The 22,118-nt window shown below is 49.5% G+C and overlaps 1 protein-coding gene across 1 annotated transcript in view; it reads right to left on the bottom strand.

The window, feature by feature from the left end:
- Positions 1-22,118, bottom strand: part of MMP17 (matrix metallopeptidase 17) — a 163,540-nt gene that overhangs the window by 21,323 nt on the left and 120,099 nt on the right. Inside the window, exons 2-5 of the mRNA XM_084820123.1 lie at positions 18,004-18,136; positions 9,976-10,102; positions 1,610-1,893; positions 125-301 (exon numbers count right to left, since the gene is read on the bottom strand). Coding sequence (XP_084676249.1) covers positions 125-301; positions 1,610-1,893; positions 9,976-10,102; positions 18,004-18,136 — 721 coding nt within the window. The remainder of the gene's footprint in view (positions 1-124; positions 302-1,609; positions 1,894-9,975; positions 10,103-18,003; positions 18,137-22,118) is intronic.

The following is a 22,118-nucleotide window of genomic DNA, read 5'->3' as shown; positions in this document are numbered from 1 at the left end:
AGCCTTGACATCTGTGCACCTTACACCTCACCGTACTGGAGAACTATGCCGTCACCTACTGGTTTCTCCACCAGTTCTTCACCCAGCCCACTCAACAAATGGGCATGAATTAACAGCGACTCACCGTACAGCTGCCAGATTCGGACTTTGTCTTCATAAGGGAGGTCGTACTTCAGGGGATCTCCAACAGGTCCCTGGTAGTATGGCCTCATGATGGACTCTATGGCGGAGATGTGGGTCAAGCCAATGGCATGGCCAAACTCATGGACTGCCACAGCAAACAGGTCCATCCCGTGGGTATCTGAAAATAATTGGGGGGGGGATGTGAATGAATAATTATAGCCCATCCCATATTTTTGTAGCAGCATATACGTATCAGATTCTGTCTGTCTGCGCATCTGTCCGTCCATCCATCCATCCATCCATCCATCCGTCCATCCACACACACATACACACACATATTCAGTATGTAATGTGTTCCTGCCACTCAGATCTTTCCCATCTCTCCCTCCTTATTTCAAGTTATAATTGACAACTTTATACCTAGTTTCTATTTCAAAGAAGAAGACGATGAAGAAGACAAAGAAGAAGAAGAGAATCGCAGGGTTGGAAGGGGCCTATAAGACCATGGAGTCCAACCCCCTGCTCAGTGCAGGAATCCAAGTCAAAGCATCCCTAACAGAAGAAGAAGAAGGGGGAGGGGGAGGAAGTTGTTTGGATACAACCCAGAGGCCACAAGGGAGATTGATGAAGCAAACGCACCAAGGAGATCTCTCTCATCCTTCTTAACCCAAGCAGAAAACAGGAGCGGTCTTTTAGCTTTTTATGCTCTCTGAGTAATGAAAATTTTTTGCTTCTCTTACGACATGTATGTATTTCTGAATTTCCCCCTTTCCTTCATGACGACTCATTGACACCATCCAGAAAGAGATTTTCAATTTTTTAAACCCCGCCACCGTTACTTGTCCCAGCAGGATATAGGAATAAGACATCATCTGCTTTCAGAAGACCCCGTGCCAAACTGACAACCTTGGAAGTATTTTTGTATCACCTGCCAGGGTCGGCGGGACAGGGTGGGATGAAATCCATAAAAGATGAGGCACCAGAGAACTCTATGCTTTAGTATGCAGATGGAGCTTTGCTTCTGGCATGCTTGCATCTGGGAGCTGCGGGTCCCTCTTGACATAGCCACTCACAACCAATGGCCCTGGATTAGACATCTGCAGCTTTAAGGTATGTGACACACATAGCTATGGGGGAGCAAGGTGGGGCCAAGCCCCTTTCCTGGCCTCTTCTTGAATGAATCCAGCTTTCATTTAACCAAACCCCCCAAGGCCCTAATCCTCAAGTCTAGTCTGAAGCTGCTGCCTGGCTGTTGCTGGTCCAAGACCTCCTTCAACTTGAGTCTAACTCCTTGGATGGACAGCTCCCCTGCTGCTTAAGCACACCTTTACTTGGACCTATTCTCGCCACTAGTTGTCCCACTGGAAATTCTTTATTTCCACAGTGATCTATCTTCCTTTCCCCCTTTCCCTTTCCATTTGATGGCACAAATGGAGGGAAATAAGGCACTCCCGAGAATGTCTACTTCTCTCTTACCCTGACGTACCTGATGATCGGAAAGTCCAGTATTCATCATCATCAAAGTGAGTGTCTCCAGCAGTATGGTGTTCCCCGGGGAAGAAAGCATGCGCCACTGTACCACCGGGACCATCGAAGGGGTATCCATCATCGTGATCTGTTTTGGAAAAGTCAATCTGGATGTCTGCATTGTTGCCGGCGACTTCATGGAAATTCAGCGGCGTGATGTCGCTCCACACCTTCAGGGCGTAGTACATGAGGGCACGGACAGTGTCATGGCCCAGATGAGATTCCTTGGGGAAAGTTCGGACTCTGGAATGAAAGAAGCAAGCCAGTGATCAGAAAAGTAGCCCTTCTTTTGATAGCCATGCCAAATTGACCACCTCTTCCTTCCCTCACCCCCACGTGCTGCTACCCCGAGCAAATTTGGGGCAAATTCCACAGTCAGCGGGGAGTAGAAAAAAAACAAGAAAAGAATCGGGAGACGTTGCCCATGTCACATTGAGCTTGACCCTATGAAGTCACCTTGTTGGTTGGAAATACTGTGAAGGTTTCTGTGCGTGGACGTGCGCTGTTACCTGGTTATCTACCGGCAACAGCTTCGTGCTAAACCCTTTCAGACTGACGGCAGAAAGACAGCTGCAGTATTTGATGGTGAAATGAGTAGAGGGGAGAAGCTGAGAAGCTGCACTCGACTCCGGAGGGACTCTGCAGTGTGCGTGCTCGGGACAAACCACAGCTACTGGCTGATGAGAAGAGCAATGAGCACGGAAGTCCCCTGGCACGTTGGTCAATGCCACTGGTTTTAGTCTTGTTGCGATAAAGCCCAGGGATCCTTTTCCGGAAACCTGTTGCTTTTAATTTGGTCGGTGCAAAGGAAGCAAATCCAGTTATCTCCCAGCACCATGGGTCTGGAGCTGGTTAATAGTTTATTTGTGCAAAGCCCAAGAGTCCAATTGGACCAATTCATTAGTCTGAAACGTTAATTAATGGATCCCCATGGGACGCACAGAAAGCATCGAATGCTTTGTTATCTCTAAATGCAGGTGAAGTTTTGCTTTCTCTGCCATTGATGGCATGTGAAAGTAAGATCTTCCAGCCCCCCGCTTCCCCCTGCCCTGACTGTCCATCTGCCCCACTGCAGGGATGCCTCAGTCAGACTTTCTTGTATAAAATAAAATCCCGCTCTGGGTGTTAGTTCATTTATTTAAAGCAGGGGTGTTAAACCTCAGTGCTGCAGTCAAATCTGGCCTGCCCAGGTCCCAATCCAGCCTGCTGGGGTTCCTTTACCCTGTCTGCACCACCTTTCTCCCAACCACCGACTGTTTGGTGGTTGCCCAGCACTGGACACTTTTCCCCCCTCTGGTCTAAAAGGTTGAAATGCCTCTATTAAGGCTTAGTTGCTGGCAGTATGAGTGAAGCTAAAATATGCTGGTATTTTGCCCCACCCCTTTGCCTTCGGCTCCACCCACCACTGGAATGTTGCCCCTGAGAGCTTCTCTGAACTTGAATTCAGCCCCAGGCTGAAAGAGGTTCAACAGCCCTGACTTAAAACATCTACATGCTGTCTTTTATCTTTTATCCTATTAGATATCAGGACAGTGCCCAAAGCATCAAAGCAAACAATTCACAGGGGCGTTGCCAGGAGTGGGCATCACTGGGCAAGTGCCCCCCAGACTAGTTGCTCTTTATCTGAGTGCTGGACCCCTGTGGTTACGTGCAGGAAAGTCACTTTTCCCATGCCCAGGGTGCTTTTCTTTATTACTCTCTGTCTCTCTCTATAAGGGGCAGTTCTCCATGACATCACTTCCTTCTGTCAGTGACAGAATAGGCTGGGGAACAGAACTTTGGAGCTGGGAAGTAGCTGATGAGAGGTTCCCCTCCAAACAATGGACATTGGCATTCCGTGCTGATTTCGCTGCCATGATTTTAACAGAGTCAGAGATGGATGTGACCAGAATGCCGTCTAGCCATGTTATCACGGGTATCTTTCAGCGTGTACCACCTGAGGAAGTGGACAAACTGCTTGGAGGGTTGAGGCCCACCATTTCCCCTCTGGATCATTAGGCCGGGCTTCAGAGCTTCTGACCTCTCCATCAACCAGTGGAGGCTGGTGGCTTCTATTTCAGTGGGGCTGTGAATCCGCTCTGAGTTTCAGCCAGAACCAGTCAGAATGCCAAAGAAGCTGTCCAAGGTGCTGAACCCATTTTGGGGATAGGGTCCAGCACTTTGGAGAGCTCCTTTAGAGTTCTGACTGGTTTGGACTGAAACCCAGAGCAGATTCATTGCCCCACTGAAACACTGAAAATTGCCCCAGCCTCCACTGGCACTAACAGACATTTTTTAACAGCCCCACATTCCTGACTTCTGCTTTTGTGCTCTCTGCCACCCCTCCTCTGCCTGCTTCCATTTCCAGCCTTCTCACAGAGCCAGGAAGCCTTCTGCAGCTCACTCATCAACGACATATGGACTGACAGCAGGAGCCATTGATCCATCTCAAGGAGCACCTCCAGCAACACCAGACAGGCCGCTTAACAAAATCAGCCTTGGATGGCCTTCTCTGTGTCCCATCAGCCAGGACAGCTAGGCTGGTGAGGACAAGGGAGAGGGCCTTCTCTGTGGTGGCCCCCACTCTGTGGAACTCCCTCCCTAGGGAACTCCGCCATGCCCCCTCTTTAATGAGCCTCCGCCATGCATTAAAAACGTGGTTGTTCAGACAGGCATTTGGGGTGGGTTAGGGTATTTTTAAAAATATGATGTTTTTATTGTAGAATTTTATTGTTTTAAACTGTTTTTATTATTGTACATCGCCCAGAGTGGCTGGGTGGCCAGCCAGATGGGCAATTAATAAATTTAATTAATAAATAAAATAAAATAAAATAAATAAATAAAACGGCAGCTTATGCTGCAGGCAGCCCAGGAACATGAGGCGTGGGGCTCTGTTGCTGTGGGGACAGTCATGGAAGTGGCACACGCAGGTCTTTTGAAGGCTACAAAGCCGTTCAGGAAGGGACAGCAACTTGGTGGTCCTCCTGAGTGTTGTGCTGGCATCCCTGGTGTGCCCCTCTTTGGTGTGCCCCTCAGGGCCAGAGGATGCTGGTGGCTCTGATGTCAGTGGGGCTATAAATCTGCTCTGGGTTTCCATCAGAGCCAGTCAGAACTATAAAGGAGTGATCCAAGGTACTGGGCCCAACCCCCAAATAGGTTCAGCACCTTGGAGAGCTCCTGTAGAGTCCTGACTGGTTCTGATGGAAACCCAGAGCGGACTCTCAGCCCCACATTCATCGGAGCCACCAGCCTCCACCGGTTAGGACACTCCTTCCGCAGAGATGAAGACAGGCGCCCAGAACATTTTGAAACTCAAGCCTGAGTCATATGCTTCCCGACGGGCGTGGGTGCCGCTTCCTCGTGTCTGCATCCAAAACATACTGTGACAATGTCTAAATTTGCCCCAGAGCTTAAGAGAGAAGCTTGGCGTGATGTAGTCAGCTGCAGGGAAGAATTATTTTAGACTGCAGGTCGGGGAATTGATGACTCAAGCGTTATCCCGGGTGCTGTCAATTTCGGGGCTGGTGCCAAAGCTTGGCACTGCTGGCCACTTGCTGAGGGACATGCCAAAGTGGGGGGGGGCACTGGCAATCCCAGAGCCCCCTGGCTGTCCTGCTGCTTCTCTCTAGTGCTGTTCCTGCCTGCTCACCCCACCTCTCTGCATGTGCAAGCACTTGCTTGCTTGCCAGGCAGAGAGCCAGGGAGCCGGCAGGCAGGGGCATCTCCCGCTCCTCCTTCTCACTGCCACCATTGTCTGGGCCAGAGCGAGAGGCACGTGAACAAGCAGAGTGCAAAGGTGAAGAGGAGGAGCAACTCCAGGGGGCTCTTGTCTGTGGGCCCTTGCTGGGGTGTGGACCCTTGGCAGGTGCCCAACCATGCCTACCCTGGACGCCGGCCCTGAAATCAAGCCCCACTTGTGTGCAGTCATGTGTGATGAGAGCCAGTGTTGGACTGGGAGCTGGGAGATCCGGGAGATCTGGGTTCTAGTCCCCACTTGGCCGTGGAAGCTCACTGGGTGACTTTGGGCCAGTCACAGACTCTCAGCCCAGCCTACCTCACAGGGCTGTTGTTGTGAGGATAAAATGGAGAGGAGGAGGATTATGTACGCCGCCTTGGGTCCTTGGAGGAAAAAAGGCGGGATAGAAAGGCAATAAATAAGTAAGTAAGTAAGTAAGTAAATAAGGGCAGGTGTATCCATTTCATGCTGTGCGAACATGTAGCAGGAACTGACAACAGCTGCCACAATGTGCCTTTGCGTGGGTATTAATACTGAGAATGGTGGGTTGGGGAGGGAACACTTCCCCTCCACCCCTGATTTGCTCCACGGTTACTTGGTGACTCCACAGTTACAGATGGCAGAATAACTGGTTCTTTCTGGGTAATGCTGTCAGCCCCCAATTCATGTTAGCAGTAGGGGGTGTTTCCTGCTCCTCGCTGTGACGCAGTATCCTCCCCCCGCCCCCGCTTGGCTGTAGGTCTAACTGGCATTTCAAAGCAAGCTGAGAGGCCCCGAGCCTGAGGAGGCTGTTTTGTCTTTGAAAGAATTTTCAGATTTGATGATTTAGAAACAGAGAAATTTGTCCTTTCAATGAGATTGACAGCACCCTGGGATGAGTCTCCAGGAAGGGGAGGACCCACTCGCTGCTAGACGGAGAACACTGAGTCAGCTTGCAGGCCAGGGGAGGAAGCGGCTCCCGCTTGCTTCACTGTATCTATGCAAAAGAAATCTGGCAGGCAGTGTTATTTCTGGGCCACGTCTTGGGAAAGATGAGGAATGATACCTCCCATATGCTCTAATTGTCCCTGTTAATCAGGGGCAGTATCTGTGTTCCGGTAGATCAGTGTCCTAATTTTGCATCTATTTTTGTCTTTGGATGATGCCTTCTTCAAATGTTGTTTAGTGGTTGAAGCTGCTGGAGCGATCGTTCTTCAGGGTCTGTTCTGCTCCCTCCCCAGGATCTGTACAAAAACTGTTTTCAACTGGTGGGATAAAAATCTGAGGTGAGCCAGGAGCTTTGGGACAAACCAGTAGTCAGGACCAAGGAGTAAGTCTGGACCAAAGCACAAACCAGGAGGCAGGGTTGAGAAGCAAGCCTGAAGGAATGAAGAACAATTCAGGACTGGAGGATGAACCAAGAGGCAAGACTGAAGGCCAAGCCAAGGGTCAGGGCTGGAGGAAGAACCGGGAGGCAAGACTGAGGAGCAAGCCAGGAGTCAGGAGGACCGGAGGATGAACCAGGAGGCAAGACTGAGGAGCAAGCCAGGAGTCAGAACCAAAGCACAAACCAGGAGGCAAGGTGGAGAAGCAAGCCTGAAGTCAGGAACAAACAGTAAGTCAGGACTGGAGGACAAACCAGGAGGCAAGACTGAGAAGCAAGCCAGAAGTCAGAACCAAAGCACAAGCCAGGAGGCAAGGTGGAGAAGCAAACCAGGAATCAAGATCAGACAAAGAACCAGGAGGCAAGATTGTGGAGCAAGCCAGGAGTCAAGACTGAAGGATAAATCAAGAGGCAAAACTGAGGAGCAGCCTGAGTCAGAACCAGAGGAAGAACCAGGAGGCAAGCTTGAGGAGCATGCCAGGAGTCAGAAATTAAGGACAAAGTAGAGGGCAGGGTCAAGAAGCAAGCCAGAGCTCAGGACTGAGTGCACGGCAGGCCTGGGGCACAAGCCAGGAAACAGAACTGAAAGTATCTAATCCAAGATGCTTTTGAAGTACCAAAAGTGAACACATTTTTTTTTAAACAAACGCTCTGCTGGGAAAGAACTCTCAGAACATGCCTTTTCCAAATGTTCACGGAGAAATCTCCTAATTATTGAGACAATGCCAAGTTGAGCTGAGGAAGCTCAGTACTACACAGGCATGATCAAAAAACAGAATCCAGGCATACAGAAAAAGGCCCTTGTCCATTAAGCACAGACTAGAACAGAACACTGAGGAACATACCACTGGGAACAAAGCCACATTCCCAGAGATGGCTCTAAAGGGCTGTTTTCAGCCTGTAATTTCTATGACTTGAGTCATTTTCACCATCTTCTCTCGGGCTTCATATTCCCCAAACACCCACATTTCGCCAGCAGCGGTAGAGGGCAATGTTGCCACACCAGCAAATTCTGAAGAGGTCGAGGATGGAGAGATTTGCTCTGCAGTGCCCTAAGTTCCAGAACACCTTATTCCCCATGGAGAGAAGAGCTCCAGCTAATGCACCTCTTAAAAGTCCGAATGACGGAATAAATCAAGTGCAAGCCCCGGATTTATCTCTTTTCCACTTGATCTCAGTTCAGCCTATTGAGGACTTTGGTAACTATATTTTTCCGGAGCTTTGTAGGACCATTAAACAGAGCGTCTCTCATTGGTCTCCTTGCTTGAAAGTGGTGCTAGAAATGTCCTAAGAGGAGTCAAGACCCATCCACGGATGACCATCCATTTCTGCCCTGGGCCCTTCCTATCCAGATCCTAAGTTCTTAGAACTTCTAGTTGGGGATATGGATGCTTGCGGGTTTCATTCGGTCTGCGTTTTTAAGCAAACCAACCAGATTCACCCTTCTCAGATTGACGTGTGGATCAGAACACAGTTATCCTTAGGGTTTTGGGCTTCCCCGAATGTTGCAATCCAGTTTGCTGCTCCAGAAACCCCCAAAACAGAAACAGGATGGATGCAGAAATGCACATTTTAGGGTAAGATGCATACAAAAATATGTATTTAAGATAAAATGCACAGAAAAATAATGTAAATTTTCATGTTATTTTTTCCGTTTAACTGCAGATTGAGGAAGAAATGAGTCAGAACTGATTTATGAATGAACACATCCCGAACTGGAAGGAGACTGCTCTGTTCATCCCTAGTTGGGCGGCTCCTTATGAACAGATGAAACTGCCTTATACAGAGCCAGACGATTGGTCCACCTAGCCCAGCATTGGCCAGTGATAGTTATTTATCATATATATTATATCTTGCTTTTCAGGATAAAGCCTTACAAGGTGAGTTACAATATGCTGGTACTTTTGGTATCTTGGCCACACCCTTTTTGCCTTCAGCCCTGCCCATCACTGGAATGTGGCCCCTGAGAACGTCTCCAAAACTGAGCTCTGCCCCCAGGCTGAAAGAGGTTTGGCAGCCCTGCGTGAAACAAACCATTTTGTTTAGATGATCCCATTAGTGGGAGGAGCCAACAATCCCCAGAAACCCTGGTTTACTGGATCTCAGGCAGAGGCCTTTGTCATGACCCGGGAGTCCAGCAGTGAGATGGACTCTGACGCCAAAGATCCGGTGGTGCCAACAGAGGAAACTCCAGGTTTGAGCATCGCTGCAGAACTACCAGAGACCCCTGAGCCCAAGCCTTCAAAGACCCCTGAGCCTCCAGAGACCCCTGAGACTAGCTCCAGCACCGGACTAGCACCCTCATCTTCAAGAGCCCCACATTCCAGGGAGCTAACGTGCCAACGCCGGCAGCATGCCAGGCATGAACTCTTGGAGAGACGGAGGAGTGCTAGGCTACAAGCCAGGGGCCTGGCCCTTGAAGGCTTCCATTCTGAAGGAAAGGGCGGAGTCTGGGGCTGCAGCATAAAAGGCTCCAGACTGGCCGCAGACTTTGTTGGAGCAAGCCACTCACCGGGAGCTCTCCTGGGCGCTGCAACCCCTGCCTTGACTCCTTGAGTGGCGCTGCAACCCCTGCCTTGACTCCTTGAGTGGCTTGTTGGAGCAAGCCACTCACCAGGAGCTCTCCTGGGTGCTGCAACCCCTGCCTTGACTCCTTGAGTGGCTTGTTGGAGCAAGCCACTCACCGGGAGCTCTCCTGGGCGCTGCAACCCCTGCCTTGACTCCTTGAGTGGCGCTGCAACCCCTGCCTTGACTCCTTGAGTGGCTTGTTGGAGCAAGCCACTCACCGGGAGCTCTCCTGGGCGCTGCAACCCCTGCCTTGACTCCTTGAGTGGCTTGTTGGAGCAAGCCACTCACCGGGAGCTCTCCCGGGCGCTGCAACCCCTGTCTTGACTCCTTGAGTGGCTTGTTGGAGCAAGCCACTCACCGGGAGCTCTCCCGGGCGCTGCAACCCCTGCCTTGACTCCTTGAGTGGCTTGTTGGAGCAAGCCACTCACCGGGAGCTCTCCTGGGTGCTGCAACCCCTGCCTTGACTCCTTGAGTGGCTTGTTGGAGCAAGCCACTCACCGGGAGCTCTCCTGCGCGCTGCAACCCCTGCCTTGACTCCTTGCTGCCCTGCCTCTTGCTGCCTGCTATTGATCACTGTGGGCTTCTGCTCAGCCCAGAACAGGACAGTCTTTTACATCCCCCACTACCCAGCCCTTTTTAAGCCAAACTCCCCACAACACCAAAAGGCTTTAACTCCTACCTCCAAGACAAATTCCTCTTGTTCCACTTAGTCACTGCCTGAGCGTGCCGCTTCCTCCTCGCCTCCGATTCAGCAAGATCAGGTAAAGAGCACCGAGGCGTCTTCATCAATTTCAGTGTGGCTTTGTCTGTGTTTCCAAAAAGACCCCCAAAAGCAAGCTGCTGAGAAGATGGGTCTCTACCTTAATTTATATATTCGTTTACGACATTTGTAAGCCACCCCACAAGACAAAGTTTTCTGGGTGGCTTAACAATAAAAGAAACATGAAAGGCAATTTAGATACGAAGCAGAACATCAAACCACAAAGTCGAAAGCAACATAATATATGTCAAGAAACAAAACTCACAGCAACCCCCTGAAGTTAAAAGCACACACATAGATTTGAAAATTGAGAGTTCCAGAATACATGAGTCATTTAGGGCACAGGCATATGCATGTTTAGATAGGAAGAAGTCCTACAACTCCCAACATTCCCCAGCCAGCCATGCTGACCGGGGAATGCTGGGAGTTGTAGGACTTTTTTCTTTCTAAACAAGCCTAGGATTGCACCCTTAAAAGGCTAAGTGAAAAGAACAGGATGGCTTGCCAACATTACCAGTCTTTTCCCATTGTGGCATCTCATCTATGGAATAGCACCCACCCCACCCCAAGAATTTCCTTTGCCCCTTCCATTGCCTTCTTTTAAATGGGTTCTTAAGACCATTTTACTCTGGAGGACATTAAACAAAATCAGAACCTATGGTTTTATTTATTTGTTTTGCTTTGCTCTCTGCCAATAGAGGGATTTTTTTTAAGTACTGCAGTGTGTGTGTGTGTGTGGTGTTTTGTTTGTATGCCACCTTGAGTATGATTTATCATAGAAATGTGAGAGATAAGTGCAGAATCAATTATTCAATCAATATGATTTGCTCAAAACCAGGAATGGAGAACTGGAACTGGAGCACATGCATGTAGGAAGGTGTGCGGCTGCGCAGTGCTTGTTTCTAATTCAGGGTTGGGAAAATTGCCTAAACTGCTTCAATGGAAAAGCTTCCCTCCCCCAGCGAATGCAGGTCTCTGACTCATTATGCGGCTATTAATGTCACAATAGTTCCATTTGCTTCTTCTATCCTTTTTGTGATTAGAATCAGGGGTGGGGGGAAAGGGGGACCCCTTCCATCACATCTCCATCCCCTAGCCCCTCCACAAGTCAGGGGAGCACATGATCAGTGGAGGGAGTGTGCAGGAGAAGCCTGATGTACTCCTGTAGCAGGGGTCATAGAATCATAGAATAGTAGGGCTGGAAGGGGCCTATAAGACCATCGAGTCCAACCCCGGTATGTTGAACCTCTTTCAGCCCAAGGGCCAAATTCCATTCTGGAGAAGCTCTCAGGGGCCAGGGGTGGAGCCAAAAATGCCAGTCACTAAGGATTAGGAGAAGCATTTCAAGCTTTTTGGGATGGGGAGGGGGCGGCGAACTGCACAAAAGCCAGGAAAACACCAAATGGTTGGTGGTTGGGGGAAAGGGGGTGGGGCCAGGGGATGGGGGCATGATCACTGAGGGAGCCCCAGAGGGCCAGGTTGGGAAGCCAGGCATGAAGTTGTGCACCCCTCTCCCGTGGGCCTCCCATGTTGATCAGCGTTCTAAATTGCCTAAACAAGGACATGCAGGGCGGCAGGGCCTGGTGACAGGGATGCGATGGGAAGAGTGGGATGAGCCAGCAGGAACCCATTCTCCCCCTCATCATGTGAGCCACAAACACCTGAAGAGGGCTATAACGTTATCTGAGAGGGCTTTAACATTAGTATCTGCAAAATGAAGCAGACATCCAGAATTATGGGGGAGGGGGTTCTGTTCTGTTTCTTAAGTAAAACCAACGTAATTCCCAACATGAAAACATTAAATGTAATATATATCTGGATCATTAAAAAGTAATATACATGAAGGGAGGGAGGGAGGGAGAAAGAAAGAGTACGAAGAAAAAGAAAGTGAAAGAATGAAAGAGTAAGAAGAAAAAGAAAGTGGAAGAAAGAAAGAAAAAGAAAAGAACGTGAAAGAAAGAAAATGCAAGAAAGAAAGGGAAAGGACGAAAAAGAAAGATGCCCTAACTTTATTCAGCCAGTCACTTCTGCAAATTTTCTTTCAACCTGCCTTTTAGAGGCAATGGATTACATGCTCTGTTTTAAATTTAAGTGGTGTGCAGTTCCAATTTCAACAGAAGTGGAGGCCAACCAATAAAAACAAACCATCCCTACTTTTTGCTCCAAGGCACCTTAGTGCATCCGATAAGACAGAGAAGAAAAATAATTACATGTATTTAATTAAGAGCCAAGAAGGAGAGTCCCAGCAATGTGGTGATATGGGGCGGGGGGAAGAGAAATGGCCTGGAGAGCTATTGAGAAAGACTCCATGCCTGCTGCTCAAAGTCTGAGTCACCCAAAGCTCCCAAGGCATCTCCCCACAGCTGGCAAAGCAACAGGCCTCTGGAATTAGGAGATTCTCTCCAGACCAAACATGACTTAGATGCAATCTGTGCTCAAAGTCTGAACATTTTGCGATGTGATTTGTGGACACAAAAAATGTGTTTGATAGCATGCTTATATTTGAAAAATGCACATAAAAAAAGAGTCATTTGAAAAATGTGCACAAATATGCTTTAGTCAGTGGGGGAAGGGTGTGTCCATTTCAAAGATGCGCACAACCGATGTGCACATTTGGGAAAATATGCACGAAAATATGCACAGATATGCATGCAAAAAGGACCCCCCACACACACACAATCTGATATGGACTCGAGTCGGAATGAGCTTTAAGATAGAATTCGGAAAACGTCAGCAAGCTCAACTTTTTCTGGTTCGCACATCCCTATGCAAGCCTAGATGGACTGATGGTCTCACACTGGAGAAGGCACCTCCCATATGGTTTCACTGCATATCAGCTCAACTGATATTGACCAGTCAAGTCCTATCAATCTGTTTTGGAGAGGAGCCATCATTCAATGGCAGAGGGAAAGCTTTGTGTGCAGAAGGTCCCAGCTTCAAACCCTGGCGTCTCCAGTTTGAGAACACAGATGAGGATTGGGTAGTAATGTATTTCCTTCTATGATGTATGTCACCCTGGGACTTTTGGCTGTAGGTGACATATACATTGAATTAATCATCAGCATTAGGTAGTAGATGATGGGGAAGAACTCTTCCTCCATGAGACCCTCTTCAGCAGAGGGCTGGATCTGAGAATGATGGGCAAGAGAAGAGTGTAATCTGTAGCGGTAGGGGGTATAGCATGTGGGATGGAGAGCTTAACACCCACCTCTTTTCCCCCGCAACCCACATCTCCCATTTTTTTCCAACTTCATAGCAGCAGTTTCTAAAGCTCCACTTTGGATTAAATCCTATCCACGTTTAGGCAGAGAAAAGGCCTACAACTCCCAGCATGCCCCAGCCAGCCATGCACATCCTTGTCCCGCATGTACCTGCTCAGACCCTTAGATCATCTTCAGTGGCACTTCAAAAGGAAGCTAGGCAGGTGGCTACAAGACAGAGGTCCTTCTCAGTGGTGGCACCCCGCTTATGGAATAAACTCCTCAAAGAGGTTTGCGTGGCACCATTGTTATCTTTTTGGCACCAGGCAAAGACCTTTCTTTTCTCCTAGGCCTTTTAGAGTCCTAGTTCTAGGTTATTCTGGCTGTTTTATCGATGCCTGTGCTGTTTATTGTTTATAATATTGTATTTTATTCTTTTAAATATTTGTATAGTATTTTATATTTCAAACTGTGTTTTAAAATGGCATTTTAGTTTTTTAGCTGGGTATAATCCACCCAGAGAACAGTAGTTAGTGGATGGATTAGAAATATACTAAACAAATAAGTAGGATTGCCCCCTTAGTGTGTGTGTATGTGTGGGGGATGGGGTGGTGGGAAGTGAACACAGAATCACAGAGTTGGAAGGGGCCTAGGAGATCATCCAATCCACCCCCTGTGCAATATCAGAAGGGTCCTGACTTTTTTCTGGACTGCACCCAGGTTGGTCATAGCTGCTAACCAGAAATCAGCAAATGAACTTTCTCTTATCTTATGGAAATAGAAAAATTGGGAACTTGCACTAATGGAGAAATTCTCTAAACATCTTCAGGTACAAAGAGGCCAAGAAGAAATGGCCACTTTTTAATGGAATATGGTATCCATTCATTGAATTCGCTAATACCGAGAAGGATACATGACAACCTCGTAAGACACACAGAACTCTATGGTGTGATCTAGTATGATGATGAGGGATAACTTTATCAGATAATCTTGCTTGTACCAAATAGAGATCCTGAGTGGTCAGAAAGACTGTAAAGAAGTTAACTTACATGTGATGTACTTAAATTTGTTACTGTTCATTGTTACTTTGAAAAATTCAATAAAGACATTTTAAACATCCAAAGAAGAAGAAGAAAAAAGACGGGTCCCGTTGGATCAGATCTAAAGGTTGGTCTAGTCCAGAATCCTGTTTCACATGGTGGACTGACAGATGCTTCTTGGAAGTCCTCAATCAGGGCATGAAGGGAGCTGGCCTCCCCAGAATTTAGGATTTGGGGGTACACTGCCTCTGAACCTGGAGGTGCCATTCAGCCACCGTGGCCAATAGCTACTGAGAGACTGCCGTCTCCACATCTCGTGGCAGTGAGTTCCGTAAGTGAATGTGCCATTTGTGAAGAAGTATTTTCTTTGGCCTATCCTGAAAGTGGTGTGTGTATAGGGGGGTGGGGCTTGCAGGGGGAGGAGTAAATGTGGGACGGAGTGGGGGCTAAGCATCTCTCTCTGGTCATTGCAAATTCTGTCCCCTTGCTACTTCGCAGCTGTTCAGCGACAACATGGGCTCCCTGACCCAGATCTTCTGCTGAATGCCTGGTTTGTTTGTTTGTTCCGTTCCGTTCCTTTCCTTTCCCATCTCTTATGAATATAGCAATTATACTTAACCTTGATTAGAAACCTCCAGGGCTAAAGAGAAAAATAAAAGTAGAGGACAGGATGGGGCGACAGCAAGGAGAAAACAGCCAGGTGTGGAAGGATTTATTTATAGACAGATGTCATAGTCTAACCCAAATCCTTAGAACTGCGTGTCTTTCAGCAAATCTGTTTACTGGCTGGAGTTCACCACCCCCTCCTGATGAAAACACATACAAAAACACTCCTTTTTCTCACCACAAACCAGAAGAACAGGGACATTTAGCCACAAAAGAAATGACATTTTAGCTCTGCTGAAGGTCAGCTTTGCTGGAGTCATTAGTAGGGACTCTTTTCCCCCCCTTCAGTTTTGTAAAGCAATTAAGTTTGGGGTGGAGGAAAGGGAAGGGAGGAAAGGAAAAAGAAAGAAAGAGATATCTGTATGGTTTGTGTGTCACAGATGGGGTCAGGAGAGGGGGGAGAAGCACAGAGACAAAACACACTATGAAACACCACACGGCACCCCCCAGAAGCGTGCAAGGCTGGTGAAATAATTGCCCGCCTCGGGTTGTCGACCACGTGGGGTGACAAAACACCTGAGCCATGTAATTGCTTCCTCGAAACGGCAAGAGCGGCCGTATGGCTCTCGCATGCGTGCACACAACCTCGCTCTTCCAAAAGAAGCTGCAGGCTGCCCAGGGGAGCAGAAGTGGGAGAAAAGAAAGCGGCATCCCCTTTATTCTGGATGCCTGCTGGGCTGGAGGATGCATGCCGGGAAAGGTCACTGGCTGGCCGGAGACTTGGTCTGATCCCTCGATGTGAGTGCCGACTGTAGCTCCCTGCCTGGCCTGCGCCACATTATGAGTCTCTGCACATAGCTGTGTGCAAAATACAATTCTAAGGTGGTATTGAGCGCTGCCTGCAGCTTCCTGAGAATTTCAGCTGTCGTAAAATGCATCAAGTTTCTAGCCCCTACGGAGGAGAAAAATTATGTTCGGGCAACGGGTGAAGGAATCTAAAAAGCCAGAGGTGTTGTTCAATAAGATTTGCAGTGGTGGGGGTTGAGGTGGGGGCTTCAGTGCCATGCATAGCTCCTGGCCCCTTCCCATGACTACTGAGAGGCAGCGTGGTAGAGTAGTTACACAGGACCAGGGGAAACCATTCAAATTCTGATGTGGCCAATGAGGCTTACTGCGGCTACAATCCTACGCACATTTATTTATTGAGTTCAGTGGGACTTACTCCCAAGTAAGTCTGTAGAGGACTGCGGTCTGTGTGGCCTCAGCAAGTCATTGACTCACAAGCTAATGCAGCCTTCTGCAAACTGATGCCCTCCAGATGTGTTGGACTTCAACAACCATCAGCCCCAGCGAGTATGGCCAATCGTCAGGAATACTGGGAGTTGCAGTTCAAAACATCTGGAAGGCACCAGGTTGGAGAACATAGGCCAACATGACCTGAGAAGAGCTCTGTTGAATCGAATCAAAGGCCACCTCCCCATATCTACTCCAACTTTTTGTTTCCCAGTGGCCAAAGAGATGTTTCTGGCAAGTCCAAAAGCAGGACATGAGGACAATAGCCCTCTCCCTGCTCCTGTTCCATGGTGACTGGCATTCTGGCCTCTGATCCTGGAGATATAACCCTACACTGGATTTTTCCCTCTCCCATACTACTAGAATATTGGGTCCTCCCATAAAGCCGAGTAGTGGGAGATCCAGGATGGATCAAAGGAAGGACTTCTTCTCCCAGTGCATCGTTAAACTATGGCATTCGCTACCACAGGATGTAATGGTAGCCACTGGTTTGGATGGCTTTAAAGGGGGACTGGACAAATTCAAGGAGGACACGGTTGCTACTTACAATGGCTCTGTACTACATCCAGTACCTGGGGAACACGAGCATCAGGGTGCCCTTGTGTTCTTATCCTACTATGTGCTCCTCCTGGACATCTTGTTTGGCCACCATGGGAACCAAAAGCTGGACTACATGGGCCTTTGGCCTGAGCCAGCAAGCTCTCCATATCTTCTTAACAAAGTTGATGCGGTATCTTAAAAGCTAACCTACGAAGGTATACCATTTGTGGAGTTGAGTCCAATTCGTCAGATGCAGCTCATGAAGTGGGCTGTAGACCAGGAAGTCTTGTGCCTTCATAAATCCGGTAGTCTTTAAAGTGCGATGATAGCACAGTTGGGATGTTCACTCATGTGATGAACAATTGCATGTAGGGAGAGAGTAGCCCCATCCCTGTTGTCCATGCATCAATGGTGGTGGTGGTGGGGGGACACATCTAGAGAGCAAAGCCTGCTATCCACACCTTAAATTCTTCCCCTCGTGATTTGGGATCCTGTGTGATCAGGGTTCCAAATCACTGGGGGTGTTTGTGTGCAATGCGTATGCAGTAGGTTCCCTCTACAGAGAATCCCCTGACATGTGGATGCTGGGAGGCAAGTCCAGGAGGAGGGACCCATGATGGCAGAGATGGGGCCAGTGTGTGGGGTCCTGCTCTCCCCCTCCACATTTTTGTCAATCACATGAGCGAACACCCAAAGTGGGGTATGAGCAGGGGTACAGAACCTCAGGCCTGGGGGCCTAATCCAGCCTGCCTGAGGGCCCAATCCAGCTCTCTGGGGTGCCCCAGATAGCCACACCTTCTTCCCCTTGCCCCAATCCTTTCCCCCCTCCCACCAATCATTTGGTGGTTTCCAGGCTTCTGTGCAGTTCTACAAGGCTGAAATGTCTCCCTGAAGACTTACTTACTGGAAGTATGAGTGTTAAGCTAAAACAAGTTGGCAATTTTGACCTTGCCCCTTTAACCTTTGGCCCCGCCCACCACGGGAATGCAGCCCCTGAGAGCTTCTCCAGAATGGAATTTGGCCCCTGGACTGACAGAGACTTGATGTCCTTGGGCGTATAGACTATCGTTCTGCCTGGCTATGGTTCATCCTGGGTTTTGGGTGGAGAGAATTCTTTCCCATTGGCTGCTATCTCATCCTTTGAACCAGAGGTGGGCAGGAATCGAACCCGGGACCATTTGCCCACAAAGCTTGCACTCTACCCTGAGCCACTGCACAATGGAAGTGGCAGGTTATTTCTTCCATTCCCACCCCGATTCCTCACTGACCTAGAACACCTGTGGCGTCGAGGCCCCCGAACTGTTGCATGGCCATGATGGCCTTGGTGAGTTCTTCTTGTGTCTGCAGCTGTCCTGTGATGGGATCCGGAGGGGGCAGATAGCCGAATTTCGTCAGCCAATCCTGTTAAAAACAAAGCGAGGGGGGGTGCGGGGAGGGGGGGAGAGAAAGAGAGAGAGAGCGATTCAGTACAGCAAAGGGTCTTTCCAGTTTCACTGCAACCGGTCTCTCTCATTTGCATGTTTATACCCAGCTTCCCTATTGAATGGCCCGGCCCTTGTTAACAAATGGATGCGTCACAACGGATCTCCGTCCATTACTTTAAGTAATGGAATCCGCCGACCTTCACGCATCCGGGGGCTGATGTTTAATTTTCCCAACCAGCGGTGAAAACACCTCTGATTACAGCGAGAGCAGTTACATCAAACCCGGGATCGCACCTCCATCTTTGGTTTCCAGCCTTGTCGTCGTCTGGGGCTCATCAGAGAGCAGCTGAACCGGCGGGAGGGAAGCAGAGAGGCCAAAGTTAGATGCTCCCGATCTCCCAGTTTGGATGAAAGGAAGGGTTCCTTTCGGAAACGCAGGACGTGCTGTATACAGACGGCAGGATGATACATTACGACAGACAAATGAAGCCACGGGCAGATGCTCTGGGACCTCACGGAATCAAAGGGCAACTCACGTCTGACTTGGGATGTCAGAGGAATCTGGTCGGAGGTTGGAACTCGATGAGCTTTCATTGGCTCCCCGCTCCCCTTCTCCAAACTTTGGCTCATCTTCCGCTAGCTGGCCCGACTTGGTCTGCAGCGAGTTGGGTCAGCTAGCGGATTTTCTGTATTTTTAATTTATATGCGGAAATAGACATCTCCGCAAATTGTGCCCGTGATTCCTGCAAAGGTCTATTCCCACAAATTTAAAACAGATGGGAAAAGTTCATAGATTTGGCGGGAAAGCTCACAAATGCATGCTGAGTTGGGTGCACCGTGGCCGTGGAACGTCAGTGAGCCCCCAAACAGCTGGATTTCCCAGTGATGGACATCCCTACATCGGACGTTTAAATGGTCTGTTGATGTGAATGAGAGGCAGGTGCTGATCATGGATGGGACAGCCAGTTTGGTGTAGCAGTTAAGAGAGCTGGAGCAGCATTTTAGGGGCCCTAGAGCAGCCAATGCCCTCAAGAGCTGTTGGATTACAACACCCACCATCCCCAGTCAGCTGGATGATGGGAGGTGTAGTCAAACCCATCTGGAGGTTGCATCAGGCTGGGAAAGGTAGGCCCTACAGCATGGCCTCTCTGTCACCCTCTGTGACTGCCTGGGCGGTTTTGACGGAAAGGGAAGAGGGCAGTGGCTGTGGCAGGAACTGAGGTGTAGTGGTTAGAGCAGGCTTCTCCAATCTTTTGCACCTTCCAGATGCCTTGGACCCAGATGCCTTGGGGGGTCGGGTCTGTGGGACCCCTATGAGGTCTGTTCTGCCTCAAAATGGCTGCCTGAGGTATTGTGGGTCTGTGAGACTCCTACGAGGTCTGTTCTGCCTCAAAATGGCTGCCTGAGGTATTGTGGGTCTGTGAGACTCCTACGAGGTCTGTTCTGCCTCAAAATGGCTGCCTGAGGTACTGTGGGTCTGTGAGACCCCTACGAGGTCTGTTCTGCCTCAAAATGGCTGCCTGGGGTATTGTGGGTCTGTGAGACTCCTACGAGGTCTGTTCTGCCTCAAAATGGCTGCCTGAGGTACTGTGGGTCTGTGAGACTCCTACGAGGTCTGTTCTGCCTCAAAATGGCTGCCTGAGGTACTGTGGGTCTGTGAGACTCCTACGAGGTCTGTTCTGCCTCAAAATGGCTGCCTGGGGTATTGTGGGTCTGTGAGACTCCTACGAGGTCTGTTCTGCCTCAAAATGGCTGCCTGAGGTACTGTGGGTCTGTGAGACTCCTACGAGGTGTGTTCTGCCTCAAAATGGCTGCCTGGGGTATTGGGGGTCTGTGAGACTCCTACGAGGTCTGTTCTGCCTCAAAATGGCTGCCTGAGGTACTGTGGGTCTGTGGGACCCCTACGAGGTCTGTTCTGCCTCAAAATGGCTGCCTGAGGTATTGTGGGTCTGTGAGACTCCTACGAGGTCTGTTCTGCCTCAAAATGGCTGCCTAGGGTATTGTGGGTCTGTGAGACTCCTACGAGGTCTGTTCTGCCTCAAAATGGCTGCCTGAGGTATTGGGGGGGAGTCTGTGAGACCCCTACGAGGTCTGTTCTGCCTCAAAATGGCTGCCTGAGGTATTCGGGGTCTGTGGGACCCCTACGAGGTCTGTTCTGCCTCAAAATGGCTGCCTGAGGTATTCGGGGTCTGTGGGACCCCTACGAAGTCTGTTCTGCCTCAAAATGGCTGCCTGAGGTATTGGGGGTCTGTGGGACCCCTACGAGGTCTGTTCTGCCTCAAAATGGCTTCCTGAGGTATTGAGGGTCTGTGAGACTCCTACGAGGTCTGTTCTGCCTCAAAATGGCTGCCTGAGGTATTGGGGGTCTGTGAGACCCCTACGAGGTCTGTTCTGCCTCAAAATGGCTGCCTGAGGTATTGGGGGTCTGTGGGACCCCTACGAGGTCTGTTCTGCCTCAAAATGGCTGCCTGAGGTATTGGGGGTCTGTGAGACCCCTACGAGGTCTGTTCTGCCTCAAAATGGCTGCCTGAGGTATTGGGGGTCTGTGAGACCCCTACGAGGTCTGTTCTGCCTCAAAATGGCTGCCTGAGGTATTGGGGGTCTGTGAGACCCCTATGAGGTCTGTTCTGCCTCAAAATGGCTGCCTGAGGTATTGGAGGGGAGTCTGTGAGACCCCAATGAGGTCTACTTTGCCTCAAAATGGCTGTATGGGGGGGTTGAACATGTGACCACAGTGCTGGCAGCTACAGAGGCCAGTTTTTTTAAGCCATTGGAGGTTGGTTGCTGTGGGATTGACTGCACAGTAGGCAAAAGCAACTGCTCCCAGAATTAGCAATCCTTGGCTGCCTACCCAAAAGGTAGATCCTATGCCTGCTACAGGATGAGTATGATGGATCTATGCAGCAAGGGCAGATTTTCCTGCTGTCCCACTCACCCACCCCGCACCACACAGTTCGAAGGGGCCAAGTGTGCTCTTTCGTTTCCATTGCTCCTGCATTTTCATCCTACGTCTGTCTTCCATCCACGGAGGAGGCAGGGGCTCAGCGGTGACTGGCATGGCAACGGCAGCTTTCTTGATCGGTAGACAAGACGTATCGAACTATTGAGCAGCTAAGGGTTGCTGTTGCGCTGGGCTTTTAACTTGGTCAATACCCCATTAACTTCTCTCTTGCGATGATGGATGTCAAACGTCAGCATCAGGTTAAAACCTGAGCGCTGGGCTGCTTCATAGCTCAGTTACACCCCAAAATGCTACTGGGATGGCATAGCTGATAATTCTCACACTCATACTGCTGTGCAGGGAACAGTGGTGTATGTACAGGTCTCCCTCCCTTCTTAGTGAAGGCTGGTGGCCCCGATGTCAGCGGAGTGGTAAATCCGCTCCAGGTTTCAGTCGGACCCAGTCAGAACTCTAAAGGAGCCATCTAAGATGCTTCACACCTTGGATAGCTCCTTTGGAGTTTTGACTGGTTCTGACTGAAACCTGGAGCGGATTTACCACCCCACTGACATTGCAGCCACCAGCCTCCACTGTTCTTTCCTTCCTCCCTGCACCCGTCACTTCCTTTACTTTGTATTAAGTATTAAGGCCACGGGTGCAGGAACTCATCATTGAAATGCCTCTCCCAAGGTTTAATTCCTGGCAGAAAGAGCTTTAAGCTAAAAAGGCTGGTATTTTGAGGTTTAGGGCTTGCTCCCTTTGCCTTCGGCCCTCCCCGCCACTTGAATGTGGCCCCCCAAGAACGTCTCCAAAATGGAAACCAGCCCTTGAGCTGAAAGACAGTCTGCACCCCTGATTTAGGCCTCTACCATCTATTCGGTCACCCCACCTCTTGTGCAAAACTGAGGCAGCGTTGAATGGAACCCACACCATTGCTAACACAGCGACCACACTCATAAGAACATCAGAAGAGCCCTGCTGGATCAGACCAAGGGTCCATCTAGTCCAGCATTCTGTT

This window comes from Heloderma suspectum, chromosome 13, assembly GCF_057233095.1.
Source record: "Heloderma suspectum isolate Gila_16-S chromosome 13, 16-S_ref, whole genome shotgun sequence".
Lineage (NCBI taxonomy): Eukaryota > Metazoa > Chordata > Lepidosauria > Squamata > Helodermatidae > Heloderma > Heloderma suspectum.
The sequence above is the reverse complement of the archived record's forward strand: the minus strand, read 5'-3'. Positions and strand labels throughout refer to the sequence as shown.